The sequence below is a fragment of the Athene noctua genome, chromosome 9 (genome assembly GCF_965140245.1).
Source record: "Athene noctua chromosome 9, bAthNoc1.hap1.1, whole genome shotgun sequence".
In the NCBI taxonomy this organism is placed as follows: domain Eukaryota; kingdom Metazoa; phylum Chordata; class Aves; order Strigiformes; family Strigidae; genus Athene; species Athene noctua.
Window position 1 is genome coordinate 11,882,791 of NC_134045.1, and position 25,314 is coordinate 11,908,104.

The following is a 25,314-nucleotide window of genomic DNA, read 5'->3' on the forward strand; positions in this document are numbered from 1 at the left end:
CGAGCTGCCAGTCCTCTGCCACGTCTTCCTGCCAGCTCTTTCCGTGCCTTTAAACTCAAGGTAGGTACTTAAGGTTTTCTTAAATATTGTAGCTGCTAATTGGAGTAAATTGTATCCTATCAGTGAAGTAAGATGAACACTTTCCCTGTGAAATTTTGGTGTAAGTTAGTAGAAGGATGCTGAGAGGAGGATGCCGGGGGGTGTGCAGGGCTGTCATTAACAATTCTGTGAGCAGTGCAGTGCCGGCAGAAGCAGGCCAGTGGTGGTGCAGGTACCAGCAGCAGTTAGCTAGTTATTACCGGGTGTTTAGCTTGGAACCCCTTTCTCTCAAAGCATGTGTACAAGCAGATGTATAAGGAGGTGCAGTACTCCATCAAAATGGCTTTTCCTTGCTAAATTAAAGACGGATGCTGATAACTGTCCACCTACTTAGAAATTAATATGATTTAATACATACTGGTGTGTAATAAGACTCTGTTGTGAAATGTTATAATGTGCGCTTCCTAAAGTCTCTGACTTTTGTATATTTTGTTAGTATTCTACACTTCACACAAAATTGTATTATTGGTATAATCTGTGTTTTTATCCTGTGGGTTATTATCCAGAGAGATATTGAGCACTCTCCCTCTTCCCTTGGCTTTCCAAAAGAAGCCCTTTGTAGCCACCATTGCCGCTTGTCGGTGGAGTCTGCTGTCAGAGTCAGACAAATGACAGCTTGGAGAGGCTGCAGCGGCCATAGCCCTAGGAGGGCACGAGGAGGTAACAATATACAATTTTCATGGTTCAAGGGTAGCCTTATCCTACTGTTCTTCATTACAGTACTGCAGTGAGATCAATTTTATTAAGTTGTAAGTCTTAGGAGGCCAACACCATTAACTACATGCTGGATCAAATAATTTTTTTGGTATTATGATTGTTTTTTCCTCTTGTTGAGGGAAAGCAAGACCTGATGCATGGATCTCTTCAGCCTGTGAGAAGCATTATGTGGCGATTGAGCGTCGGCAGGATTGTGTGGCAGCCTGTACTTCGCTCACTGCTCTGTCGTGTAGTCATCCCGTGCAATCTGACGTTGCATGGAATATACCGTGGTGTTTCATGCATTACCCTTTCTGGCTCTTTGTTTTTCAGCTAGGTGCCTTTTTTTTTTTTTTTTTTTTTTTTTTACCCCATGTGGTTTGACACTGTGTGAAAGACTATCCTGCACTGCATGATAGAGCACCAAACCTGCTTGCTTTTGATGCACATAGCAATGATTTGATGTGCAGTATGAGCTGCCTTTGATACCTGGTCCTAGTCCTAGAGCTGGGATGCAATCTGCACTCTCTGACCTGGTTTGCTTGGCTACAGGAGGTTTTTGGCTGCTTCACCGGGTATGGGTCGCAGTGGTTACAGTGGCTCACATTAGGGCCCTGGCCCACTGAGAGGTAATACACACATATACCTGTGTTGAAGATGCAAGTGTTTAAAAAAAGATACTTTTTGAAATGTTGAAGAGCCGCAGAAGTGGGGCTACCCAGCAAAGCCAAGACTTTTCATCCTTTGGGAAGATTTCAGCTGAGGTTTCTTTGTGTTTGAATTACTGAAACACTAGTGGCTCTTTTGCCTCTGTTCATTCTTCTTTGACAGAATTTTAGCCTCTGTTGCTGTATGACAGTGCTAGAGAGAACACTAAAATTTAATAAACCACATAAAACTACATAAAAGTAGAGACCTCCCCCCATGCTGATTTGGCATTTGACACCGAGCAAAATGTTTACTAATGAACATTTAGATTAGGCTTTTCCTTTAAGTCATTTGTTTCTTTTGTTCTCACTTCCTAATTATAGATTAAATTTCCTTTCCTTTTGTCTTGCCGGGGAGCCGAGCAGCAGCCCTGCGGCCACGGGACAGGAAGGCTGCACCCCTGGGCGGGTGAGTCCCAGGAGATGTGTCAGTTGTGTGCCAGCACCCGTCATTCTTCCAGGAACTAGCTTTTATTTCTTCAGTGCTATTTGCTTTTATCACTTGTTCTGCATCTCTGGAAAATTTCTAGGAATTATCATAGCCCTTTGTGAGACCTTCAATTGTTTTTTCTTTGGACCAAGGCAGAGGAATAAAGAGATGTCTCTTTCCAACTCTTCTTTTTACCTTTTGCTTTCCAGCCCTGAGACTTCAGCAGTGTGTATGCATGTGTGTGCACATGCCTAGGTAATGATATAACTTTGGGCACTCTGTAGACAGCAGCCATAGCTCTGCATGGCAAAGTCGCTATGATAGGAAGTGCTGTCTAGCACTAAACAGCCTCTTGATGGAAGTCTTGTAACTGGAGGCATTTAAAGCCAGACATGACCCTGCACTAAACAGTATGTTCCAAAGAACAATTCTAGATTTAAAATAAATCCCAGATTTAAAAAGTCCTCAGGCTTAAAAAAAAAAAAAAATTAAAGAAAAGCCCCAGAAAATTTACTAACACAAAGACAGAAAGGCTTGCCTTCCCTGTATTGTGCTGATAAGATTAAAAGTTTAAACTGTCCATATTTGATTCCACAGCTGAAAAAATAAGCTAAGAGGTTTGTTCCTTTTTTAACTTCTCTGTCCCATGTGTTGCATGGTGTTACCCATTTCCGTGTGTCTCAGTGGAAACATAGGTAGGCATCAGCATCGCTTCCTGAGTGGCCTCTGACCTTCTTGTGTTTTCAGTCCTGCATCACTAACTGAAGTCCCTGAAGCAGTTTGCTGCTGCTGTCGTAGCTGGGCTGGCACTGTGGTCGGTGGCTGAGGCTCTGCCATGCTCAGCTCCAAGCACAACCCCAGCCTGGCAGCCATGCCGTACATCCCGGTCCGACTGAAGCAAGTGGAAATTTGCTCTTAACTTCAGTGAGGCCCAAGTTGAACATGGTACATGTAATCTGTTTTCAAATATTTGGCTTCAGGAGCGCGTTGTTCCTGTAACAGAGCTGTTTTGAACACAGCTCAGAAGGCATTTCTACTGAATGCAACTTTCAAGACAGGCCTTTGGGAATTCACTTTTCCAGCTTTGCCAAGTTTGCCACATTCCTTGGACCACCAGGTCAGGCAGGAGCACTCCCAGTTCTTGCTATGTCCCCTTTGAAATAGTAACTTTCTAGAGCATAAGCTGGCTTTTACAGAAAAACCAAGAGTCATTAACAACATTAACTTTAGTGGCAATTAGAATAACATATTCTTGACTGTTGGCCAGATTGTTTAGGTCATAGGGTAAAATATTCTTCTTGTGTAAAGCCCTGCAGACCTTCCACTGTGCTACAGGGGGAGAAAAAAAAAAGGGAAAAAAATAAAAGAAAAACAAAAAGCCCCCCCCAACCCTTTTTCCTGACATTTCGGGTAGAGTGAGGTGTACTTTCAACGCTGATCTCTCAAATTCTGTCCTCTCTTACTCATAAAAGATAATTGCGAAAGCCATCATTAGAGATGGCAGGATCATTTAGAAATTACTATTAACACTTCTGTGAAATGCAGGGGCATTTTTTTCCCTCCTTTAGAATTAATTAGCGATAATTTATCCTAAAAGTCGGTGCCAGCAGCTCCCTTCTGCTGGCGTTTGCCCATACCCTTGTGCTGTGTACAAACATCCCAGTGGTGGGTGGGAGCCATGTGCCTATGGTGCTGTGCTGCCTTCACAGAAGTGTTCACTGCACAAATTCCTCACAGGCCAGAAATTGTGATTGGGGGTTTTTTTGTGTTTTTTTTTTTTCAGTAATCTAGACAGAAACTACTTACTACTGAATTAAGTTCACTAAAATCTATCATAAAAAATCAACTGTCTCAGTAAATAGACATATCTGTGTTGGATGCTACAAGGTGGCCACTGATCTCTGGAGATGTCAGAAGGTGCCACTGGGTCTGGCCACCAAGAAGCCCCTTTGTGTGGTAGCACACGGACATGTCCCCTCAAAGCCAGGCCCAGCCCCCAGATCCCCCATGGTCCTGGTGCCAGCAGTGCCTTGGCCGCCTGTGGTGACCCAAACCCCTTTGGCAGTGTGCTCATGCCCACGTGCACCCATCCTGCCTGGCAGCACTGGGGCAGGGTGCTCCTGCAGTTCTTGCCAGCAGGAAAATTGCAGGTTAAATTTGTGAACTACTACAGCAAAACTCCTCAGAAATGAGTTCCTGAGGAATGCTCGTGGCCTGCTGTCCTCATCAGGGAAACTGAGCTCACCGCGGGAGCAGCTGGGCTGCATTTGAAGCTTTTCCTTGCTGGATGGACCACCCATTCCCATCACCGCCCTGGTGCTCGCTGGCTGTTTCTCTCCCCCGGGCAAGGAGCTAGAGTCTCCCCAGGGCCACCCGCACCCCGCACACCCCGCTGGCAGCTTGTGGTCAAAATACACAAAGGTCAAAAAACCAAGAAACACCCCAGATTTTTCTCAGTGGTGCTTGGTTTCTGCAAGGCAAGCACCAAGCATGAGGCTTGGCAGAGGAATCTGAAGACCGTGTTATTCAAAGGACAGTAACGCTGAGGCGTGGCAGACATGTACAATTTCTTCAACTCACTAAAAACAGAAAAAAAATATCATTTTACAGCAATGTTGCATTTGCTAAATAATTTATGCAAGATTCACTGTTGTGTTATTTGACATACAACTCTGTCAAGCAAAAGCGCTTTTGAAAAGTTGCCTAGAAGATCAGATTTCCCATTCAACAGGGAATTAAAAAATGTTTCTGGAATTTTGCTTTGCAGTCGGGAATCTATTTTCTTATCTCACATTGTACAATTTATTTTTCCTAAAGCAGTGTGCTAAATTATTTGTTATTGTTGGACTCAGTCAAACAGTTATATCCCTGGTGTAGTCACGAAGTGTTGGAGTAAAACCAAGGATGAATTTGTCACAGTGTACTCACCAGATTAGCTGGTCTTTAGGTTAACTGTCAAAAGACAACATTTCTGCTAAAAATATTAGTGAAGGTCCCTTAAAGCTCCCCAAAGTTGCCCAAAACTTTCTTCTTCAGGTTGTGTCAAAGTCAGTTCAGAAGTGCTTCCCTGAGGTCTTTGTCGGCAGGCAGCGTGGAAGCAGGTGGCAGTTCTTTAGGTTAGATTTATATGCTTGGACTATTTTTATAGGTTTCTGTCTTATAAAAGTGGAGAGTTGACATTCTGGTTTATTAACTATCAAGTCTGCAGGACATACAGGCTTTAAAAAGATTGAATGAGCTAAAATGTTTGTGATTGCAGTCTGGAATGAGAGACTGTATAAAGGTGTGCCAAGTAAATATGACAAAATGTATGTGATAATTTCAATATGTGCATTAAGTGATGTGTGAAGTAAAGCAAAGCTAGTATAGCTTTAAATGTGACTTATTATTTGGTGAAGTAGTAGTATAAAGAGAACCAGAATCATGTGGGTTTTTTCATTACAATACATTTTTATTTAAGGAAGAGTCTATAAAGCATGAGGTTCAGCGAACAGCATTTTATTGAATAAACATAGCACAGATGATGAATTACAATATGGAGAGCTTTGTGAGTGATACTTTTTATAACCAAATCCTTAAATTCATTACCGCTGTGTAAGTGGCATATCTGATTTGTTAAGATGAACATTATATCTAGTCCTTAATGGAAATTTTGTAGTAGAAAAGTATGTATAATTTAACAGTAAAAGAACCTGAAAATGTGCAGATCAGTTAATTGCTAAGAGGGATGCTGTGATACACTAGAAGCAGCCATTGATTTTTAATATTTCCATTGCAATTCGAAGGGTACGTCATGTTACGTGTGCTCCAAGGAAAACTGCAGAGCGTTTTACACCGGTTGATTTATGTTATCATGCGCAGTGCAGAAGATGGTATAAAATGTGCTCTGGCTGGATGGTGGTAGCAGAGCCCTACTAACGTGTGTGTCTGAATTGCAGTGCTTATGGTAACCAGTTTTCATCTTTAATAAATTTTATTATTCAGCTTTGTTTCATGTTCTCAGCATTGGCTGTCCTTAATCTTTTTGGTGCTGATCTAATTTTAGAAACAATTCATCTCCCTGTTTGCTGACGTTTCCTTAATGGCTTAAAACCCAAATGCATCCCGAATCAACAAGGTGGCATCTCCCTCCTGCCTGGCTGAGAGCAGCTCCCAGGCTTTCGGGGCCAGCCGGCACACATGGAAGATCTCTTCTCCTGGAAGAGCCTACGGTTCCATCTCACTTTGCTGGATGACTTGTCAAATGTTCCCCTCTTACCAACAGGGCATATCAGAGTGTGCGAGTGCTTAAGAAGGCAGGTGAAATAGTGCAGGTGTAGCACCTGCGGACTGTATTGCCCATGCTGGTGGGACATGGTGCAGAAGAAGAGCAGGCATCTCCATTTCAGCTGATCACTAAAGCCTGGTCAGTGTAGCCAGTGTGTCTAATGGATGCTTTCCCTGCTGAGAGGGTAACAGGGATTTAGAAGGGCTTTTTCGCCATTGCTGCTGCTCCGGAGTGCCCAAGTGGGGGTTGGCCGCAGTGCTGCATGAAGCCGTTGGGCACAGCTGGCTTCAGGCATGTCTGGGTGTCCAGCGCAGCCAAGGGGGTGTCCTGGAGTCACGAGCACACGGCTGCAAGCCCATCCCTCATGAGAGGCCACGGAATGCATGCTGGGGGGCTGACTGTGGCTAGCTGCCCCTGCCTCTCACCCCACTGTCAGCGGAGAGCCGGCTGCTCCAGGTGTGGAGCTGCTGCCTGCACAGCCCCAGGGTGCACAGCCCCCCTGCACTGGGGTGTTTCCGGAGCTGCCAGAGAGATCAGTCTCCCTGTACATTAATGTGCATGAAAACTTCTGGATCTTTTGGCAAAGATGTTTTGTGCTAGCCCACGCTCTGGTCACCGACGAAGATAAAAAATATCTGAGAGACCTGAAGGTCAGATGCAATGCTGTTGGTTTGCAGCTAGGTCGGCACAATGCAAGGCTTATCTGCCTAGCCAAGTGCCTCTCATTAGTTCAGTGGGACTTCTCATGTCCTGGGGTATACATGTGCTTTGGGGGTCTTCAGCTAGAGTATTTTTTTCCTCGTTGTTACTAATATTGGGGCTTGGAGGCGGCAGGGAGAGGAGAGCATTGAGAATTAAAATTCAGCACATGCCTTTTCTTTGAGGGCTGTAATTAATCTTGCCAATTTTTAAAGCTTTGAGAATCTGGTTAAGTGATAAAACACTAACAACTTTATATGACAGAGAGTTAGAGGCTCCCGCTATACACCCACCAGAGAAGATTAGGAGAGAGTGTTTGCAGGATTCGCACTAAGCAGCAGAGAATACAGTTGAGAATTGTTGCACCGCATGATATAAAAACCACATTAATATAATGAAAGGTGTCGGAAATAATGTGAGAGCAGCTGTAATTAAATGTATCTTAATAAGTGCAACATCCTTCTTAAAGCTCTTATTTTTCAGACCTCTCAAACTTAGAGGATGTTCTTGCTGTTGGCAGGTGGCCTGGGAGGAGAACTGGAGAGTGAAGCGAAGGACAGCCGGGCCCTGGAAGAGAGGAACAGTGTGACGAGCCAGGAAGAGAGAAATGAGGAAGATGAAGACATGGAGGATGAGTCAATTTACACCTGCGATAACTGTCAGCAGGACTTCGATTCACTGGCAGACCTGACTGAACACAGGGCACACAACTGTCCTGGAGGTAATGTTAAACTAGCTTTACAGTTCTGACAGGTGGTTAGCTGGGTAATTGGACATAGCAACAGCTTGAGGCCTCAAGTGAGATTAAAGAATTAATAATGTAATTTTACAGTTAATGTAATTTTATTGTGGTGCCTTGGGTAGCCTTTGTTCACTCCTTTAATAAAATTAAAATAAAAGCAACAGCTTTCCAATTGGAATCTGTCAGTAATTACGTTAGACAAAAATGTTGTGGGTTTTTTTTAATGCTAAAAGTTTCAGGCAGGGTATTTTTTCCTCGCTCTCCAAATGTAGGAAGATTAAAAAAGTTAAATGACTGAAGTGTGCTAAACTCCCAGGAAGAAAGGCCTCTGAACCCCATAAAAGAACATGACGATTTCTGAGATTAAAATTCATAGTGTGAGTTTTGTAATCCCACCCTAAAAATACACCGTTCTCCCTAGGTTATTATTGCATTGCCTTTTGAATTTTATGGAAGTGAGGATGGCATCAGCCTACGCTGATCTTGATTTTACTTTCTGTAAAGTAAGAACAAGCTCAGAGCATTGGTGTGAACAATTGCAACATATCTTGCTTTTACACGGCTGCCTTTGCATGGCCGGCGGTAGCAGCAGGTATTCTGCAGAGCACACTAAGCCGATTTACAGGGGTAGTAAAAAGCTTTGCAGATTTTACCAAAGATTAAATAAAAACTTAGGAGGGGGAGAACAGAATATGTTCATATGTATTTAAGTCAGAGATTCTCATCCTTCACCTTCCTGGAATTGAATACTCTGCCATCACTTTTTCCTCTGCACTCATCTGAAATATTTTTAGGTGTTTGCTGTGATGGCAGATGGATAGGTCGAGGCTGGCAGAGGGCAGGAGGGTTAGTTTCTCCTCTGGTGCAGCAGTATCCCATCCTCTTTCCCCGAGTGCATATTCTTCCCTGGCCACTTAATTTGTTTGGTAATTAGTCCATGTTTTCTGCTCTTATTTTTGGGCAGAAGTAAAATGATGCTCAGCCAAGGAAAAATACAGGAAAGAGTGCAGCAAGGGAGGGAGGGTCAGTCAGGGGCTTTGGCTTGATCTGACTCCTGCCCTGAGAGCATTCTCCCCTGCCTTGCTCTGGTCTGTGGAGGAGAGGGCCCCTGGCTCTCATTCCCGTCTGCTTGCTGGGAGGAAGGACAGAGGGATGTTGGGGCTTTTCCCCAGCCTGCAGGTGGATAGGGATTGCAGTCCTGTGCCTGCCCCCAGGGCTTCTTGCTCTGCACTTGTGTTTAAACCCTGCATGGGTTGCAAACTTGAAAGTGTGTAAAATTGAAAGGCTTCTTCTTGCAGGGTAATTTCTTGGCCAACTGACAACCATGGCGCTGGCCTGAGGCTTCTGCAAATGTCGTTCGTACCCTACTGCAGGGTAGTAAGCAAGAAAATGCCATTGAATAGAAAAATCTTTGTTTTCCAAACTGGAAGGTGAGGTGAGGTGTGCAGCCTATGTGGACACTGGTCCTTTCCAAAGGAGCAGTCGCAGGGACGAGTTGCTCCCAACGCCATCCCTTGTGGAAGCGGGCCAGGCAGGATCCCACCGGGGCAGGCAGGCGGCTGCGCAGCCGCAGGGCACGTCTCCAGCAGCTGCCCCTGGGCGGCTGCAGCTCCCCCGCTGCCCTGTCGCCTAAGTTGTGCTGGTACAGCTGCTTGTGGCTCTGGGGGTGAGCCCCACCAGAAGAAAGGCTATTTTTAGCCCAGGTGTCTGTGTGGGTCTGGTTCACCGTGTGGTCCCCCAAACAGCTGTAATGGCACAACTGGGGGAGTGGAGCAGGGCAGAGGGGAGTGGGTGCTACTGGTGGGGGCTCCAGAGGAGCAGTGGAAGGTTATGACTGGTGACCAACAGCACTATGAGAAGGAGAAATTTTTTTCCCCCAGTCAAATATACATTAAAACATAGCAACCTAGAGATTCTATTCGTATCAAGTCAGTCAGTGTTTTCAGACCTCAGTTTTTATTTATCCTTAACATAATAATTCTGTTAGAATAAGAAAAATAAATCATATTTTTGGAGATTTATCAAAATAATTTGTTAGTATTCCCATTGCAATTTTTTGATTGCAGGTAGCATGATTTCATCATCTTTTACTGTCTTCACATGTGCTGATGTTTTACAAAGACATTTTGTCATAAAAGGGCACCATATAACTATCTGCATATACATGAAATAGGTGCTAATTATCTCCATGTGAGGGTATCCTTGTTCCAGAACAAGAGTGTCTGTTTTCTATTTAGTTTAATCTAGTGTCCTGAAGTGGTTTAAAGTAAATAGGAAGATTGCACTCATATATTCTGGAATGAGAATATTTCCATGAAGACAATCTGGAATATTGCTTGATATTTACAGATCTTACCCTGAGGAAAAAAAATCCCAATCTTTCAGTTTGTTCAATAGCCATGAGAATTTTTGTTGAAAGCATGTAAAATGCACGTCTTTGTTCAGTTTATCTGAAAAGACTTGCACCACCCTGGTGAAAATCTAAGACTACATCAGAAAGTGTGGTATATTTGAAGATTTTACCCCACAAAATAAGCTATTTGACTGTGTCCTTAGTTACCCTGCACTCCTTTTGTCTATAATGCCTGCCTGACTCATCTGAGGTTGTAATGTGGTGCCTGACCTCTTGGCAAGCTAGGTTTTCATGTCTTAATCTGAAGCAGGGTTTTCAGTCGTGTCTACATGGCTCCAGATCAATACAGGTAATATTTGTAGTGATAATATCACCAGGCTGATAATACAACATAACTAATGACTTCCTTTGGGATACTGAAGTTAGGAAGGTATTGTAGCTCAGGAGTGTTGCAGGATTACAAGAGATCACTCCAAAGAATAGGATAAACCATCTATTTCACTGGAATCCCTTAGAAATTCATTACAGCGTGCTGAAGTTATAATACAGTTTGAACGCAGCTGCTTTGACATGTAAGGAGGTAACAAACAGCCATTTCCCCCCTTGCTTTTTCATGTATTTCAGACTTGTTTCTTTGAGGACAAAACACTGCTGAAATCTAGACATCTCTGGTAGCATAAGTGCGTGGCATTCCTTTTGATGTCAGTGTAGTAGAGATGTTCTCCTTCTGACAGAATTAGGTGCCTTTTATACCTTTTGCTCATGACTGATGTCTGTGATTGCAGGTTGTAGGTTTCCAGTGTCTACGGGGATCTGAAAAGGGTCTAAATGGGGGCAGCTTGTACTGAAAGAACATCACATTTCCTTACCGGCTCATGTCTTCCCTTGTCTCCCAGCTTGCCCCCACAAATGAGCTCTCCTGCAGCAGTCCTGGAAATAGTGCCTTAAACAACTAGTGAGCATCTTGCAAAATACTCCAAGAATAAAAAAAAACCCACTAGTGTATCCACTGGATGTGTTAAGCTTTTAAAATTAATTTAAAAGTCACTGGTATTCTATGTCCCCTTAACTAGAGAAGATCAAGTAATTGCCTCTGGCAACATATGCAGTCTTTTTTATACATTTTTTTGCACACCGCTGTTACAGTGTAGATGTTGTAGCATGATGCTATCTTACAGCATTAGTGACAAGAGTAAAGAATTGCACGTGCATTTACAAATTACTGTGTCCTCCGGCCTGCACCAGAGGCTGCATACATCAAGCACCTACTCTGCGATATATCATTGTCTGGCTGATGCTGAGTTGTTTGTTGTCTAATGAAAAGTGGCTAAAAACCCACGTGATTTGCCATTTTGCTTGTGTGTTTTAATCCACCTGAGTTAGTCTGGGTTTAGCTCCAGTATTTTATTGTGTTATTTTTGCTTCCTCCCATGGGTCAGAATAGCCTCATGTAAGGTTTTTTCTTCAGTTTCTCAAGTGAATGTAGAGTGTTTTAAAGCAAATTAGCACATCAATGAAGTGGACAGAAGTAGGTTTCGGTGGGGTCTCTGAGCATTTCATGAGGTCCTCTTCTGTTGTTGATAACTTTACAGGTTGTCTGTTTCAAACAGCAGCAGAGCTATATATGGATATTGCCAGCTTGGAAGCGGCTGATTTTTCTAAACTACTGTACGGTAGGAACTAGTTTATAATTAAAGTCTTGCAGTTGCTCCTTTTAAATGCCCTGTAACTTGTACACTAGGCTTACGTTTGAAATAAGGTATTGTAACTGTTTCATGCTAGTGTATAATTTTGCATTTTCTTGTATTTCACCTGCTACAAGAATTATAATTGCCATGCAACCGTATATGCGGGATGCTTATCCAGAAAACCATATACGGCAGCTTGTCAACAAGTGACGACGTCTCATGAATGTTTTTGTCAGGTGGCACTTTGTACTTCCCACTGACAAAGAGAGACTTCTTACATGTATTTCCAAAATTAGCCCTCCCTCAAATTGTAATCTTTGGTTGCACCTGATTGGCAAGTCAGAGATTTTCTGTCTTTTTGCTGCTGCATCTTTAAATTAATGAATTACTGATTGTCCTCCACAAAAGAAACTGAAATACAGTTGTGAAAAAGCAGTGTGGAAACTTAATTATACACCTAGTTTATACAGCTGTGTCTCTAATGACCTACTGGCCCTAATTACTGTGTTGTGGCTCAGTCTGAGTGCTCTTGTCCTTGCCAGAATCCTGCTTCTTTCTCTTAACCTGACTAGTGTTTCAAGCTAAAAAAAATAACAAGTTTCCTTTTTTTGTTCTTTTCTACGTTGTCGTGCTGAAATGCAGTTTTCCTTCTTTCCAGAGGTCGTAGCAGTGTTTTAAATTTGGCACCAGAAAAGCTCAGTAATATCACAAACTGTAAAAACATGGATTTTCCCTGGAGTCCACAGTTCTTGCTGTCTAGATCTGAAAATGGGCACCGGGGCAGTGTTTTTATTGTCAATCACTTGGAGGGCTCTGAGCGCAGGCTCCTGTCCTTAGTTTGTCCCAGGCGTCCCCTCTCCAGGCGGAGGGGCAGCAGGGCTCCCCCAGGGCTCGGGCAGCCGCCTTGGCTGTGGTGCCCAGACGCTTCACGTGTTTCCCTGTAGTCACTATTTGTGCCTGTTGGTGCTGAGAGCTTTGAAACCCCAGATTATAGTAGGGGTATGCTTGACTGGATGGTCCAGGGTCCGACTCCCCTGACTGCTGTCACCAGACAGGTGATGTTTGAGTTTACCTGGATGTTCCCAGCCAGCCTGTGAGGAGACTCTTTCCAGGACTTCTGCCGACACATACCAGAAAATCAGCATGCTGCTAAGGTGCTGTGCTGCCTGCCTTTCTATGCAGGGGCTCAGCAGAATATCTATTTATCGTGTAGAAGATCAAGCACATTCCTGTATCTGAATTTGGATTTGAACTCAAACAGAATCACAGTTGCAAATTTAATGACAAACAAGGCATATGGTAACCTTGCCGATACGGTGGTTTCACGGTGCAGCCTGTGCAATGTGTTTCCGGAGCCGCCAGCATTGGCTCTGCACCCACGCAAGGTGTTTGGCACGAGTGGGGGCTGCCTGCGAAGATGCTTTTAGCGTAGCATGTAATGTATTGCATACGTTTGTGAAAGTTGTGCAAAGTGTTATGCTCCCTAACAGCGTTACTTATCCGGCAGATCGGAGGGTCGTCTGGCAGGTGAAGGTAGGTGAGACCCCCGGGCGCTCCGCTCCGGCTGGGGCACGCGGCCGCGCTCAGCCCTTCGCACGGCGAGGCCTTGCGGGGGACGAGCCGCAGCCATTGCTTCTTGGGCTGCCTCTTGGATTTTGCAGGCGTGCCGGTGCATGTAAGGATTTGTGGGGCGGGGACGACACAGACATGAACCTAAAACAATGCTTGCTCACCATAAACACCCAGCTTGGGATTTGCTTTGCGGCCTGGCGGAGGGTCTCCCACGGCGGGGCCCGGCGATGGGCCCGCGGCAGGGCCCCACCGCGCGGGAGCCAGCGCGAGGAGCTGGGCAGTGTGCTCGCCGATAAGAGCCTGCCAGTGCGCCCGGTGCCGCCCCCTGCAAATCGCCACTGCCACCTTTGTGCCGGGTCCCTCCGGGGACGGTGGCAAGGGAGGCCGCACCAGGCACTGCATGTGCAGATAGGAGCGCTGCCAGCACGGCTGCGGACGGTTTGGTTGCATATAACCAAAACCCCTGGTAGGAGGGGAGGTAATGAGCCGTCTCTGCCCCTTTCTCAGCCTCCATGTAGCCGGCAGTCATCGCGGACAGCCTGGCTGTGCATTCTGAGGCTGCACAAACATTTCTGAGCAGGGATGATGCCTTTCTTCAAGCAGCATGTGTTTTTCACACAAGAACGTTTTCCCTGTCATTTTTAAACATGGCCCAGTGAGGAGCTGAGGATGACAAGCTAGTGTACTTGTATTGGCAAGGGACTGTTTCATTCTTGCTACTTTAATTGAGTTCTTTTATGTACTTTTATCTAGTTCAAAAAGTAGTCTGCAGAGTAAGCACAGGTATACGTGAAAATGGATAGAAGAGAAAGTGGGTGCATGTTTTAAATGAGCCCTCTTAAAGCACATGTCCTTTTGAAGTCTTGAACAATTTGGCACTTGGCTGGCTGAAAAGCCGCTCTCGCCTCCTGATACGTTGCTGCATCAGAAGTGAGGAGGTGAAGAAAGACTGAAGCACCCCAAATGGTGCGAAGCAAGAGCTAGCTGCTGGGTGCCAGCCGTGAGAGCTCCCATGTGCAGCAGGACCTGCTTTTGGGAACTGGAGACCATCCAGCTCCCCCTTGCGCCACCCCAGGCCTCTCGCAGCCCTTCTGGGGCGCCAAGGGTACCTGAGCTCCACTTCCCCTTTTCCCCTCACTCTGGATTTCTGTTTGCAAAGGATAATCTATTGACTTGTTACATCAGAGGGAGTATTGTGTGGGTCTGCGTAGGGCAGGTTTGTTCCTAGGCATTATAGAAATCTAAGTAAATAATGTATTTTTTTTGAAAAAGAGGAGGAGTTGCAGTGGAAAGGCTCCTTCCAGCACTGCAAGGGCAGCTGTGCCCGCAGGAGGGAGGATTGCTGCTGCCCTAAGCAGGTCCCAGCATTCAGGGGGCTGTAGACAAAACCCAATATGTGAAACTCAATTCAGAAATGCAGTGAGGATAGCCTGGAGACTACAACAGATGTGTGCTTGTTATAAAGTGGCCTTTAATAATGCCTTAGAGAGCTCTGTGGAGGATGTGCTGGCATTGTCCTGTCTCAGATGGACAAGAGTGTAGATTGTTTGCGGTGAGGGCGCTGCTGAAGGGTGCATGTTGCCTTCCTGTGGGTTGTTGAGGGACAAAACCATGCTGGCCTCATCAGCAGCCTTGCTGGATTCAGAGCAGTCAAGATCTTCAGACTGCAGATGTGAGTAGTGAACAAGAGGTGCATTGAAAGTCTGCCTTTTTTCCTGATTTCTTCCCCTGTCCCTTAGCAGACCATTGGGTAAGTGGTCTTCATACAAGAGTGGCCATACAGAGCCAGCCTGATCGTCCCATAGCACCGTTTCCCCAGAATATTCTCCTAGCTGTCAGCAAACTTACCTGAGAACTTCTTGGTGCTTTTTAATTTAAATTTCTCACGTAATCTTCTTCTGTGAATTTCCATTCTGAAGTTTCTTGTTGAAGCAAACCATGCATTTAGCAATTCCCATGGTGGGGACACGGAGTTCAATTATGTACTGGGGAGAAGTATCCCCTTATGCTCACTACAGCTTTGTCACCTGCTTTCGTCTGATATCCTCTGGTTCTTATGGTGGAGGAGACAGTGAGCGATTGCCCCTTTTCCACATTCTCCACCCATTCCTGCCTGCTCAGACTTCTTTTGCAGCCCCCTCTGCTGCCTCCAAAGCCCTATTTTCAATCCTATTCCCGATACCTTGACCCAGGGTAAGAGACTGAGGCATATGATAAAGCATGGCTGACAGGACAGCCAGTGGGTAAGGTATCGCCTTCATCACTAGTGCTAGAGATGTGGCCACGTTCGCATGTCTGTCCTGATTTCTGAGCAGGAGGTGAGAGATAGTACTTGTCCTGGTGTGAAGACCTAGCAGACAGAAAGATGGTGTCTGGCCATGTAGGGAAAAAACAATTAAGACTTCAATGTTTATTAAGAAAAAAGCAAGCAGCAGTGCATTTCAAGTATGCATCACACAACATAATTTTGTTGGTGGAAGTAGTGGGATTAAAAAAGTCTCTCTAATGTTGATTTCTTTGAATTTGTAGAATATAAATGGTTTTTTTAAAAAATCAATTAAAAATAAAGGAAGTGTGTGTACACACATTGTCAAGAATTCCCATCTTTCATTTTTTTAAAACAAGCTCTAGAAAAAAATCCCCACAGAAGTTCTGTAGTGCATATTTGAATGCTTTTGTTGTAGCCTCATTAAACTTGGCTTGTCTGCAGATACAGCTGGCATGTTATTAACTGTGCTCCAGGCTTGGGGAAGCCAGAAAGCAGCCTCCACCCCCTGGTGCCGGCTGGCTTTAGGGAAACGTGCCAGCATGGGTTGGTCCTCTTCAGCTGGCTGGCTTTGGGAGCGCTCGCTGGAGCATCTCCACATGGCCTCTGGGTCCGGGAGCCCAGGGCTCAGCCTGCCTCAAGTGCCGACTCAAGGGAGGGCTGCAGGGTGTCCTCGGTGCCGGCCAGCAGCCCACACCCGCACAGCACAGCTGTCGCTCCTGAGCAGGATGGATCCACCAAGGTATGTGGCCTCTCGTGGACAACCTCAACCGGGTGCCTGCATTCTCCATAGGGGTCTCACGCCTGTCTTTCCTATGGGCTGGCAAGAAGCAAATTAGCGATCATCTGCCAAATAATTTCTCTGTTCTGAACAAACTCGTTACTGGACTGAACCAGTCAAATATATTGAATAAGGGAAATATTTTCCCTGCACCTGTTGGAGAGGCTGTTGCTCTCCAAACTGGATTTGCACATTAGAAGACCTCTACCAGAGGTCTAAGAAGCTTCTGACTTTCTTCAGAACTTTGGCAACAAGGTTGTACCTTTTGAATGCTGTTTCATTTAAATAATTTTAATAGGTGGTTTAATAGTAAGGTGAATTTTTAAAATAGATTTCATGATTTCATATTCAATTAAAAATTGTTGCAAATGTATTTAAGTTAAAGAGTATGTATTAAATATAGGTAATGCTATTCAAACTTTTTGCTTATTACAGCCAGCTTTCATTGTCTTAACTAAAGAAAAAATTGATTTGGGGTTTTCAAGGCACTTCGTCTGTTCATGTTAAATACTTCCGAGGGCATTTGCACACTTTGGAATCTTTAAACATTTAGACTAGCAACTCCTTTCTGACACAAGGAAGCACTATTCTTATTTTTATCATCATGGAGTTAAGAAGATGTCACTCTAATTTAGCTTAAGTTTTGGCTGTTATTGGAAGGGGTATTCCTCCCTTCCATCTCCTACCTTATGCTGCTACAAGGTTTGCGAAGTCTTTGGGAGCCAACATTGCTGACAATTAGAAGGATTAATTTTTAGTCTGGACACCTCCTGGATCTGGTGCCCTATGGAGCTGCACAAGTCCACAAGTCAACATCAGGGCGACGAGAGCTCAGAGTATGGGGAAGAATTCAAGACCTTCCCCCTGAACAGCCTGAGTGATTCTGGATGAAAAAAACCTTTAACTCTGGCTTCACCAGTTTGCCTAATAACATGCATGAAATTGGTGGAAGAGCCAATGTCTTTAATCAAGGTCGGTTTTGTTGCTAGTGATGCCTATAACTGTGGGGGTGAGCTTCCTTTTAAAGGCACCTTTTTTTTTTGGCATGTGGGTCCATCTCTTCTTTAGGCTTCCTTGAAAGTCTCAGCATAATGGTGAAAGACTTCTTGGCTTCTCCTTATGTTGCTACTCAATTACTCTTAGCCTTGCTGAGGAGGACATAAGGTAAGGCTGAAGAAGCCCATTGCTTTTCTCTTCTCCAGGGAATCTGTTACATTAAGCATCTGAATGGATTTTTGAACGTAATTCCCAGTCATTTCCTCTACAGTGAACTCAGTTCACTCGTGCAGTCTTTGTACTTAATGATATCTCTTAAAATAAATGAGATTTGATGCAATTTATATTAAATGGTCATTTTAGAAATCTAAATCTACTAATTATTCATTAGAAAATTTGGAAAGACAGAAGTAGAATAAATTCCCTTTATGACCTTGCAGCCCACAGAAATACAAATATATACACCTGCGTTCATTTTGTCTGAGCAAAACTGAATACAGGTGATTTACTGGTCTCCAAGAGTAGTCTAAGCAGATTTGTTCAATCTACATCAATAAACCATAGCAACCAACCATGCCAAAACCAGCCAAAAATTCAACATGCCTCTAGGACAGTTTTTTTAACGTTTATGATAATACTGAGTTTGTGGTCTGTCTCTGTATTATATGGGATTTTGCTTTTGTGAGTTCTGCTTGTCTCCTGGAGGTGACCGCTCTCTTCCTTTCCCTCTCCCTGTTGCCTGTGCTGGTGTCCCTGTGGGCTCCCCCGTTGAGGGCTGCTTCCTTGCTTGCTCCTTTCTGGACTGCCACCATTTTGCATCTTCCTCACAGCAGCCTTCTCCCTGACACTGGGCTGGCATTTGCCCTTTCCTGGCCCTGCATGTAACCGAGTCACTTTACAGTTTATACATTTAAGCTGCACCTTACTGTGTCACTGTTTTCTCCTTTGCTCTCAGCTGCAGTTGCTCTTTTGTTTGTTGTCCCAGAGCCGGCTCTTCCTTGGGGCTCTGTACATGTGTGGAGCCTTCCTTGAACCATCCCATGGGGACCAGCATCTGCAGATCTCCTCGAGGTGCTCTGAGAAATCAGACTGCTCCAGGTGCTGTTTTGGGGGCAGTCTCAGCTAGGTTCAGACGAGCTAAAGACATGTGCTAGTCAAATCTTTGTTCACAAAACTTGGCAAATTATTTAATTTGCATTCAGACTGCATCCGAATCCAACCTGGATAGCTGCTTGATTTCACCTTTCAGCCCTTCTCCACTCCTTCCTCTCTTAGACACTTGCCATGGTTTATTTTACAAGAGCTGTTTCATGTCGGAATTGTATTCCATTAGGTGTTTTAATGGTATCCAGTGTAATTTGGTTTGATTTTGACCAGAGCCTCTGGTACCTATAAATAAAGCAGATAGTATTCCTTGCTTTTTATGGCTGTCATCTTTAGGAGGCGATCACAATGCTACTACATTCCTCACACACATAAGACAAATTTAACCCAAAATTTAAAACAAAAGAAAAAGAAAGAAAGTAAGTAGGATTTTCTTGTCTCACAGCTTAAATGAGAGAATACTGAGTTTTCTGGCTGCCAGTTTAAACTCTGAAAACGCCAACATCAAGAGGGAAGATCACTCTTTCTCTTGATAACTAGGTATACATATACACATACATACCTGTGATGTACAAAATGCTTCATTTTGTATTAATAATTTCAGTTTTGAAGACCTGACTAGCTAAAATTGGCTGTATTAAAAATAACATCATTACTTTGGGGGAGCATCCGTCTTAATTAAAAGAGAAATGAGGAGAGCCAGTCCTTACAGCAAGTTGGGGGGAGTGATTTTGTGAGTGGTACTGGAGTTGGGAAAAGTGCAATCTGAGTTAGCAAAACTGTCTGCTTTTCCAGTGGCTGCCACAGTAATTGGCCGTGCATGTCTGGATCACCGAGTGACGGGCGGGAGGCTCAGCTCTCGGAGAGCTTGGCCACTCCAAACGGGGGACAGAGGGTGGGAAGGAGGGTGGGGAGGAAAAAACAGTGTGTGAACTTGCCCCTTCTGAGATAGCAAAAGCTCCTCTCCCTGTGCCCAGGATCATTGCTGAACAGCCGGCAGCTGCATCCCTCTCTTCTTTTGCTGTCAGTGAATGTCACTGCAGAAACCTCGGTAGTTTAAAGGAGATGCTATTTGTACAGAGGGAATAGAGGAAATTTGTGGATAGAAATGTTGTGGTGTGTGGGCTGCTCTGGATTTTACTCTGAGGAAGAAGATCTCTGCAAATGTTTTAAATTAGGCTATCCTTGATAATTCTGGTGGTATGGAGTCCAACCAAAATTTCAGGAAAAAATAAGTTGCTCTGTTAAAGCAGACATGAAAAAAATGAAGGGCTTAACTTTTGTCCTGAGGGTGATAAAACAGCACCACACAGCTGAAAATCAATCTGACCTTCACCCACGTGATGCTGTTGTCTCAGTCTGTCTTTCATTTCCTTTGGTTGAGTGAAGGCCATGGCATTCAGTAGGGAGAAAAGCCAGAGGGAGGTGGGGAGAATCCTGTTTTCTCTGGAAAGGCTTCAGTGCTTGCATAAGTTGACTCCATAAAGAGAGTTGCAGTAAAACTTTGCATTATTTCATTAAAATAATTTTTTTTTGAAAAAATAATCCATCTTCTCTTAAAAGCCAGCAATCACATTAAGGTAAAGGAGATATGTGCTGTGAAAAAAAGAAGTGTTTGTGGTATAAAACATTCTGTTTTAATTAAACCTAGAATTAGTTGGTGTTTTGAAATGAAGGCTTCATGCAGCAACAGGAAACCTGCACATTCATTTAAACACAGAAATTTGTACCCAAAGGGGAGAAAAAAGGCCAATTATTTTTTCCAGAGATATTTTAACATTCTGTGTTGCAGCCTTTGCACAAACAAAGAGAAGGTACCCAGATAGATGTATATTTAAATATACATCAATAAATCAACAGTTAGGGCTTGTGTATAAGCAATAGTATTGATTTTCAAAATAGAGGTACAATTTCAATTGGTGAGCTACTCATTTTGCACAACATCCTGCAGCAAGTGGTTCCCACCTCATTTTCCCAAAGACGAAGAATGAACTAAATGAATGGGTAAAATTCTGTGCAGAATTGAATTCTATTAAAGAACAGCACCGACAAAGGGGAAAACTACGTGCATGAGCACATTTTGATATGCTTTTTAACATCTTGAAAGCAATTAAAAGTGCAATTCCGAGCTGTTCATGTAATCCCTTGCTTCTTCCGTACTTGTTGAACTGAAAATCAACCCAAAGTCAAAAAGTTACCAGATATTTCTTTTGGAAAAAAGTAAATTTTCCACACAGGCTTTACAGAACTAAGATTTCCATAAGTTCTGTTTACCCTAACCTTCAGTTTACCTGATTAATCTCGTCACATGAAGATAATGTCCTTTCATGTCATAGTTACAAACTACTCTGTTGCTTTATATTTTTGTGCTATAGATATCCTATCTACTGTAGCATGGAGAGAGTTAGGGATATCTGCTATTTTTCTTTGTTCAGTAAATGTTGCCTGTTTTAGGAAGGTCTGTAAGAAATGTCAACTTCCTGTTAAAAAGATAAAGACAGAGATTGGATTTAGCTGTAGAGATTAATCTCTGCTTCGTAAAGGTTAAGAATGAAACAGTTTGTTCATTAATCTGTTTGTGATGATGGAGATTAATTTGTGAGTGTAGCTTTTTATTTAAGTGTGGTTTGTCTGATGTGCCAACCATCGTGGACACTATTTTACACGGTATTAAAAAACCTAAACCAGCAAATGTAAAAGATGTTGGGACCTTTTCCTGACGAGCTCTGCTACTCAGGTCTCCATGTGATATGCCAAAATGCTATTTGCATAAATGTAGAATTTAATAAGTTATCATTCTGATTAACGCCATTAACTGCTTAACTACTGTAGAAATTGGCTTTCTAAGTTGCTTGATGGTAGTAGCTGTTGCTCTCCACGTCATTCCATTTGCTGTCTCACTGGGGATAATGGTATGCAAGGGAAAGCAAGAAGGTCAAGGATCTTTTTGTTTAGTCTCTTTGCACATTAAAAGTTCTATTATGTGTTTGTATTGCATGTGGTTTCCAGGCTGTTGGCTACAATGCTTTCAAAATCCATTGATGATGAGTTTGTGAAGCTAAATATATCTTGTGGGTTATGACTACCAAGCTATCACTTTGTGTAGCAGTCAGGGCCAATATTTAACAAGTGTTTTTCAGAATGAGGAATTTTGAAACCGAGTCAAATGATCTTACAAAAGGGTTAACAGAAATGCTAATACAGAAGATGACAGCAAATGCTTAGTCTGTGCTGACAGTGGGGGTGTTCGGAGCTGTGCTGTGCTATTTGTGGGGAAGTGGTTCTCAGGTTGGAGTTTTTTATGGGTTTTTCTGGGGGTGGGGGAGGGCTGTGGTATTGTTGTGAATGACACAGCCACCACAAAGCTGAATGGTGGTGTCCTCTACAGACATCCCTTTCTCTGCCCCAGCAAGAAGTAGGTGCAGCGTGCTGTGGTGGGGGCATGCGTGGGGCCCCAGCTGGGCTCGTCCCACGGCCTCCCACTGCCTGCCCCCCCCAGGGGCAGAGCCGCCCGCCTGTCCCCCTGCAGCTGGCAGGGCAGTCGGGCTCCGCTGAGACCTCGCTGCTGCTTCTTGCCCGACATTTAAGGGAATGCAAAACCAGACTGCAGGATGCAGCCACATCCTAAGGGCTGGCACAGCCGCCTCGCTTGTTTTCACTCTCCAGCTTGTAGACTGGCCTTTTGAAAAAACAGTTTCAGCTGCTGTGAAACACTGACAATAGCTTTAATAGATTTCATTTTGGTATTAAATAGCTATGGTTACATTTTGATAATGTAAACTAGCAGCCATAAGCATGTTTTAGCTGATTGTTTCAGGCTGTGTACAAACTCAGGCAGATGTCACTGTCTCCTTGCCAGGCATTAGTGCAAGATACTAATTTTCCTTCAAAATGAAAGCAGAGATTTTATTTTTTAAAGCAATTTGTGTTCTGACTGCATGAGTACCTTCACACCTGTCAAGTGAATCCAGTGTGCTCATTCCCGAGGGTAACCTGACATCTGGGAAATTCTGCCTCAGCCCAGACTGATCCCCTTCACAGCGTCTTTGGTATTTTGAATTGAAACAGAGTTACACCATCACACATAATCTTTTGCATTATTCTGCTCTGCTCCAGTATATCCCTGCTTTTATAACTTTCAGTTTAAATCCCGCTCTCAGGCTGTTTCAAGAGTGTTGCAGTTATCTGTAAGCTGTCTTGCTCACTGTGGGGCTGGTAAGCTCAAAAACATCTGCAGGCAGGGTCAGTCCAGCTTGCTGGTCTTCAGAGGATATTTACAAAGTTTCATAAGGCTTGGACCCATACCCACACCCATCCTAGATGCAGTGTCTACAGATTTATCCCCAAGAGCCTCTTACAAGCTTTGTTTGTATTACTATCTAGAGCTATCCCACTGCAGAAATCCTCAGGAGAGAGAAGTGGTCAAGAGTACTTAGAAACATCTGTTAAAATTTCAGACAAACACTGCACTGTCACTAGAAGCAGTTAAGATGGGGCGAATGAAATTTATCATGTAGTGCTACAGGAAAAAGGGACATTTTTTTTGTTCCTTCACTTTTCCTTAAAAATCGATAGTTTGGGTAGCAGATACAGGAAGATGCCCCCGTAGAGCACACTTGGGGCAGGGAGTTGCTTTTTACCAATGTCACAAACTCACTTGAGAGTCAAGCCTTGCGGTCTTTTGGGAGCGCTGTTTCCAGAGTATTCACGTTTCATTCATCACACACTTTCTACGTGTTTCAAGAAACCCTGCATTAACTGTGCAGACCTAGAAAGTGGTGACATTAGGAGATAAAGTGACTTCACTGTGACTTTTCTATTGCTTGTCATACTTAAGGCAAAAGGGAAGAAGTTGTAGCAACAAATCTAGTGAGTGAACTCTCCAACTGGTTGCTGTTTTTTTGTGTGGCTACATACTGGATTCAGTGAGTACTTGAGAAATACTGGCATTTGTCCCCGATGATGTGTCATGAAGTTACAGGCATTTTGGCAAAAACTCCAAATTTTCTTATGTATGAGGCTGGACTTGCTCTGATGTTGTATTTCTTCATTGTCGTAGTCCAGCGCAGCCCCCCACCCGACCCCATTTCCCATAGAATACTCTTGTCTCCCTTTCCCAGCCTCTGCCTACAAACAGGACAAGAAGCATCAGAGCTGTGCTGGTCAGCTGAGTGGCACACACATGCTGATTGCCTAGGAGAGGCCCAGGAGTGGGGATGAGTGCTGACTCTGTTCTTAGCCTTTCTCTCAGCAGAGACATGAACTGGGGTCTCTGTCCTACCCAATCAAAGGGACGTTCCCCAGTCTTACAGAAACTCAATTGCTATAACAGAAACTCAATTTCTCTCAGAGCCCTCTATCCCCAGTCCGGTGTGATTCAAAAGTTAATAGGAAGGGACAAACAGTTAAGACATATGACAGGCAATATGATCACATAAACCTTGTTTTCTTAGGATGCCGGGCTGAAAAAAAATGAACACAAAGCTCCTGAGAATAAATGAGTCACTTCAGATTGAGACTTGATGGACAATGTTGGCTTTGTTATCACTCTGCAGGTAGCAAGGGGATAGGGTTAGGGAGAATTTCCAGAAATGTAGCAGAGTTGTTATTAGAAGGGTAAAGCTTCCTCTGCCATACATCCCCTGTAGTGGACCCCGTATTACCCTGGTCTCTCCTCCTTTTAGGAGCCTTTTGAGGAAAAATCTCCTGTGACAGGAACATCTCTCAGGTCTTTTCATCTCTGAGCTGCCAGGTGAAAGAATGGGGCTTGAGAACAAAAGATGTTCAGATACCGCAGACAGGCTTTTGTAGGATCTGCCACGTCAGCTGTCTCTTATAAGGTCTGCTGTATTTTCTGTTGATGGTGCTCTTCCCCCGAGGATTTCCCCACACCTGGGAACACCTGCCATAACCCGCACTGATATTTTCCTCAATGCCTTTCATTTCTGCACATAGATGGAGCTGGGATATCACACGCTGTCCTTGCCCTTATCCTGTTCTGCTCCTTGGCAGTCCTAGCTTTCCTGGCTGGGAGCTTTCATCCCACCTCCCTCTCAACCTTTTTCAGGAGGGTCTTTGTAATTATTTATAATCTAGCTTGTCCTGTTTTCTGACATTTTCAGTGTAGACTGCAGAAGAGGAAAGCTAAGTACATGTTCTCTGGTTTTATAGGGAACAGAAAACTTGAAGTAAATGTTGCTGGTCTTAGGAAGATATTCTTGTATTTTTAGGAGTCAGGGAACCTTCCCTTTAACATGCATGGTCTTCTGGGTGGAAAAAGTCTTAGTGGCCTGTAACCACATCTTGCCTTTGATGTGTTTGGAGATCCTGGAGGGGCAGGCAGCCGCCTCACTTGCATGCTTGTCAAGAGGAGGCTGGCTGTCCTGCTTATCCTGTTTTCCTGTTTGCCGTCTTCAAGTGGGTTTTCTCTCTCCTTCTTCCTACCACGTGTCAGAATAAGAAGCACCCTGTGATTGACCTCCTTCTCCTTCCACTTGTTGTGTTCTGGAGCTTGAGGTTTTCCAAAACGCATCTTGGTAAGAGGCAAAGCTGTAACGCTTTGGGCCTCGTAGCTCCTCTGGAGGCATCTTCAGATTCTCTGAAATAAACATCTATTCAAGCTGAAGAGCAGGGTTTTCTCATTCTACTGCTGCAAATAGGTGGGAGGAGTGCCTAACTGTTCCTCTGGAAGTAGTAAAGTGGACAGGCCTGTCTGCTGCCCAGTGCTACAAGTTGGATGATACACTTACCTATTCACCCCATACTGCGCCACAGCGATGTTTTGCTTCCCTACACGCATTGCATATGTGTGAGAGAATTATAGGTCCCCTGGCTACCTTCTCTTCCAAAGATAACTCTAATACAGAGTCTCTTCTAAGGACAGATGTATTCCCCCTCCAGCGTTATGCACACAG

General features: G+C 44.1%; 1 protein-coding gene across 3 annotated transcripts in view; it reads left to right on the top strand.

The window, feature by feature from the left end:
• ZNF423 (zinc finger protein 423) overlaps positions 1–25,314 on the top strand; it is a 235,233-nt gene that overhangs the window by 62,878 nt on the left and 147,041 nt on the right. For 2 of the 3 annotated variants that reach the window (XR_012634219.1, XM_074913536.1), the window contains exons 3-4: positions 7,419–7,619; positions 11,586–11,666. Coding sequence is in view for 2 of the 3 variants with exons in the window: in XM_074913536.1 (XP_074769637.1) it covers positions 7,419–7,619; positions 11,586–11,666 (282 nt within the window). In the remaining variant the exon portion in view is untranslated. The remainder of the gene's footprint in view (positions 1–7,418; positions 7,620–11,585; positions 11,667–25,314) is intronic. The other variant, XM_074913537.1, reaches the window with a different exon arrangement.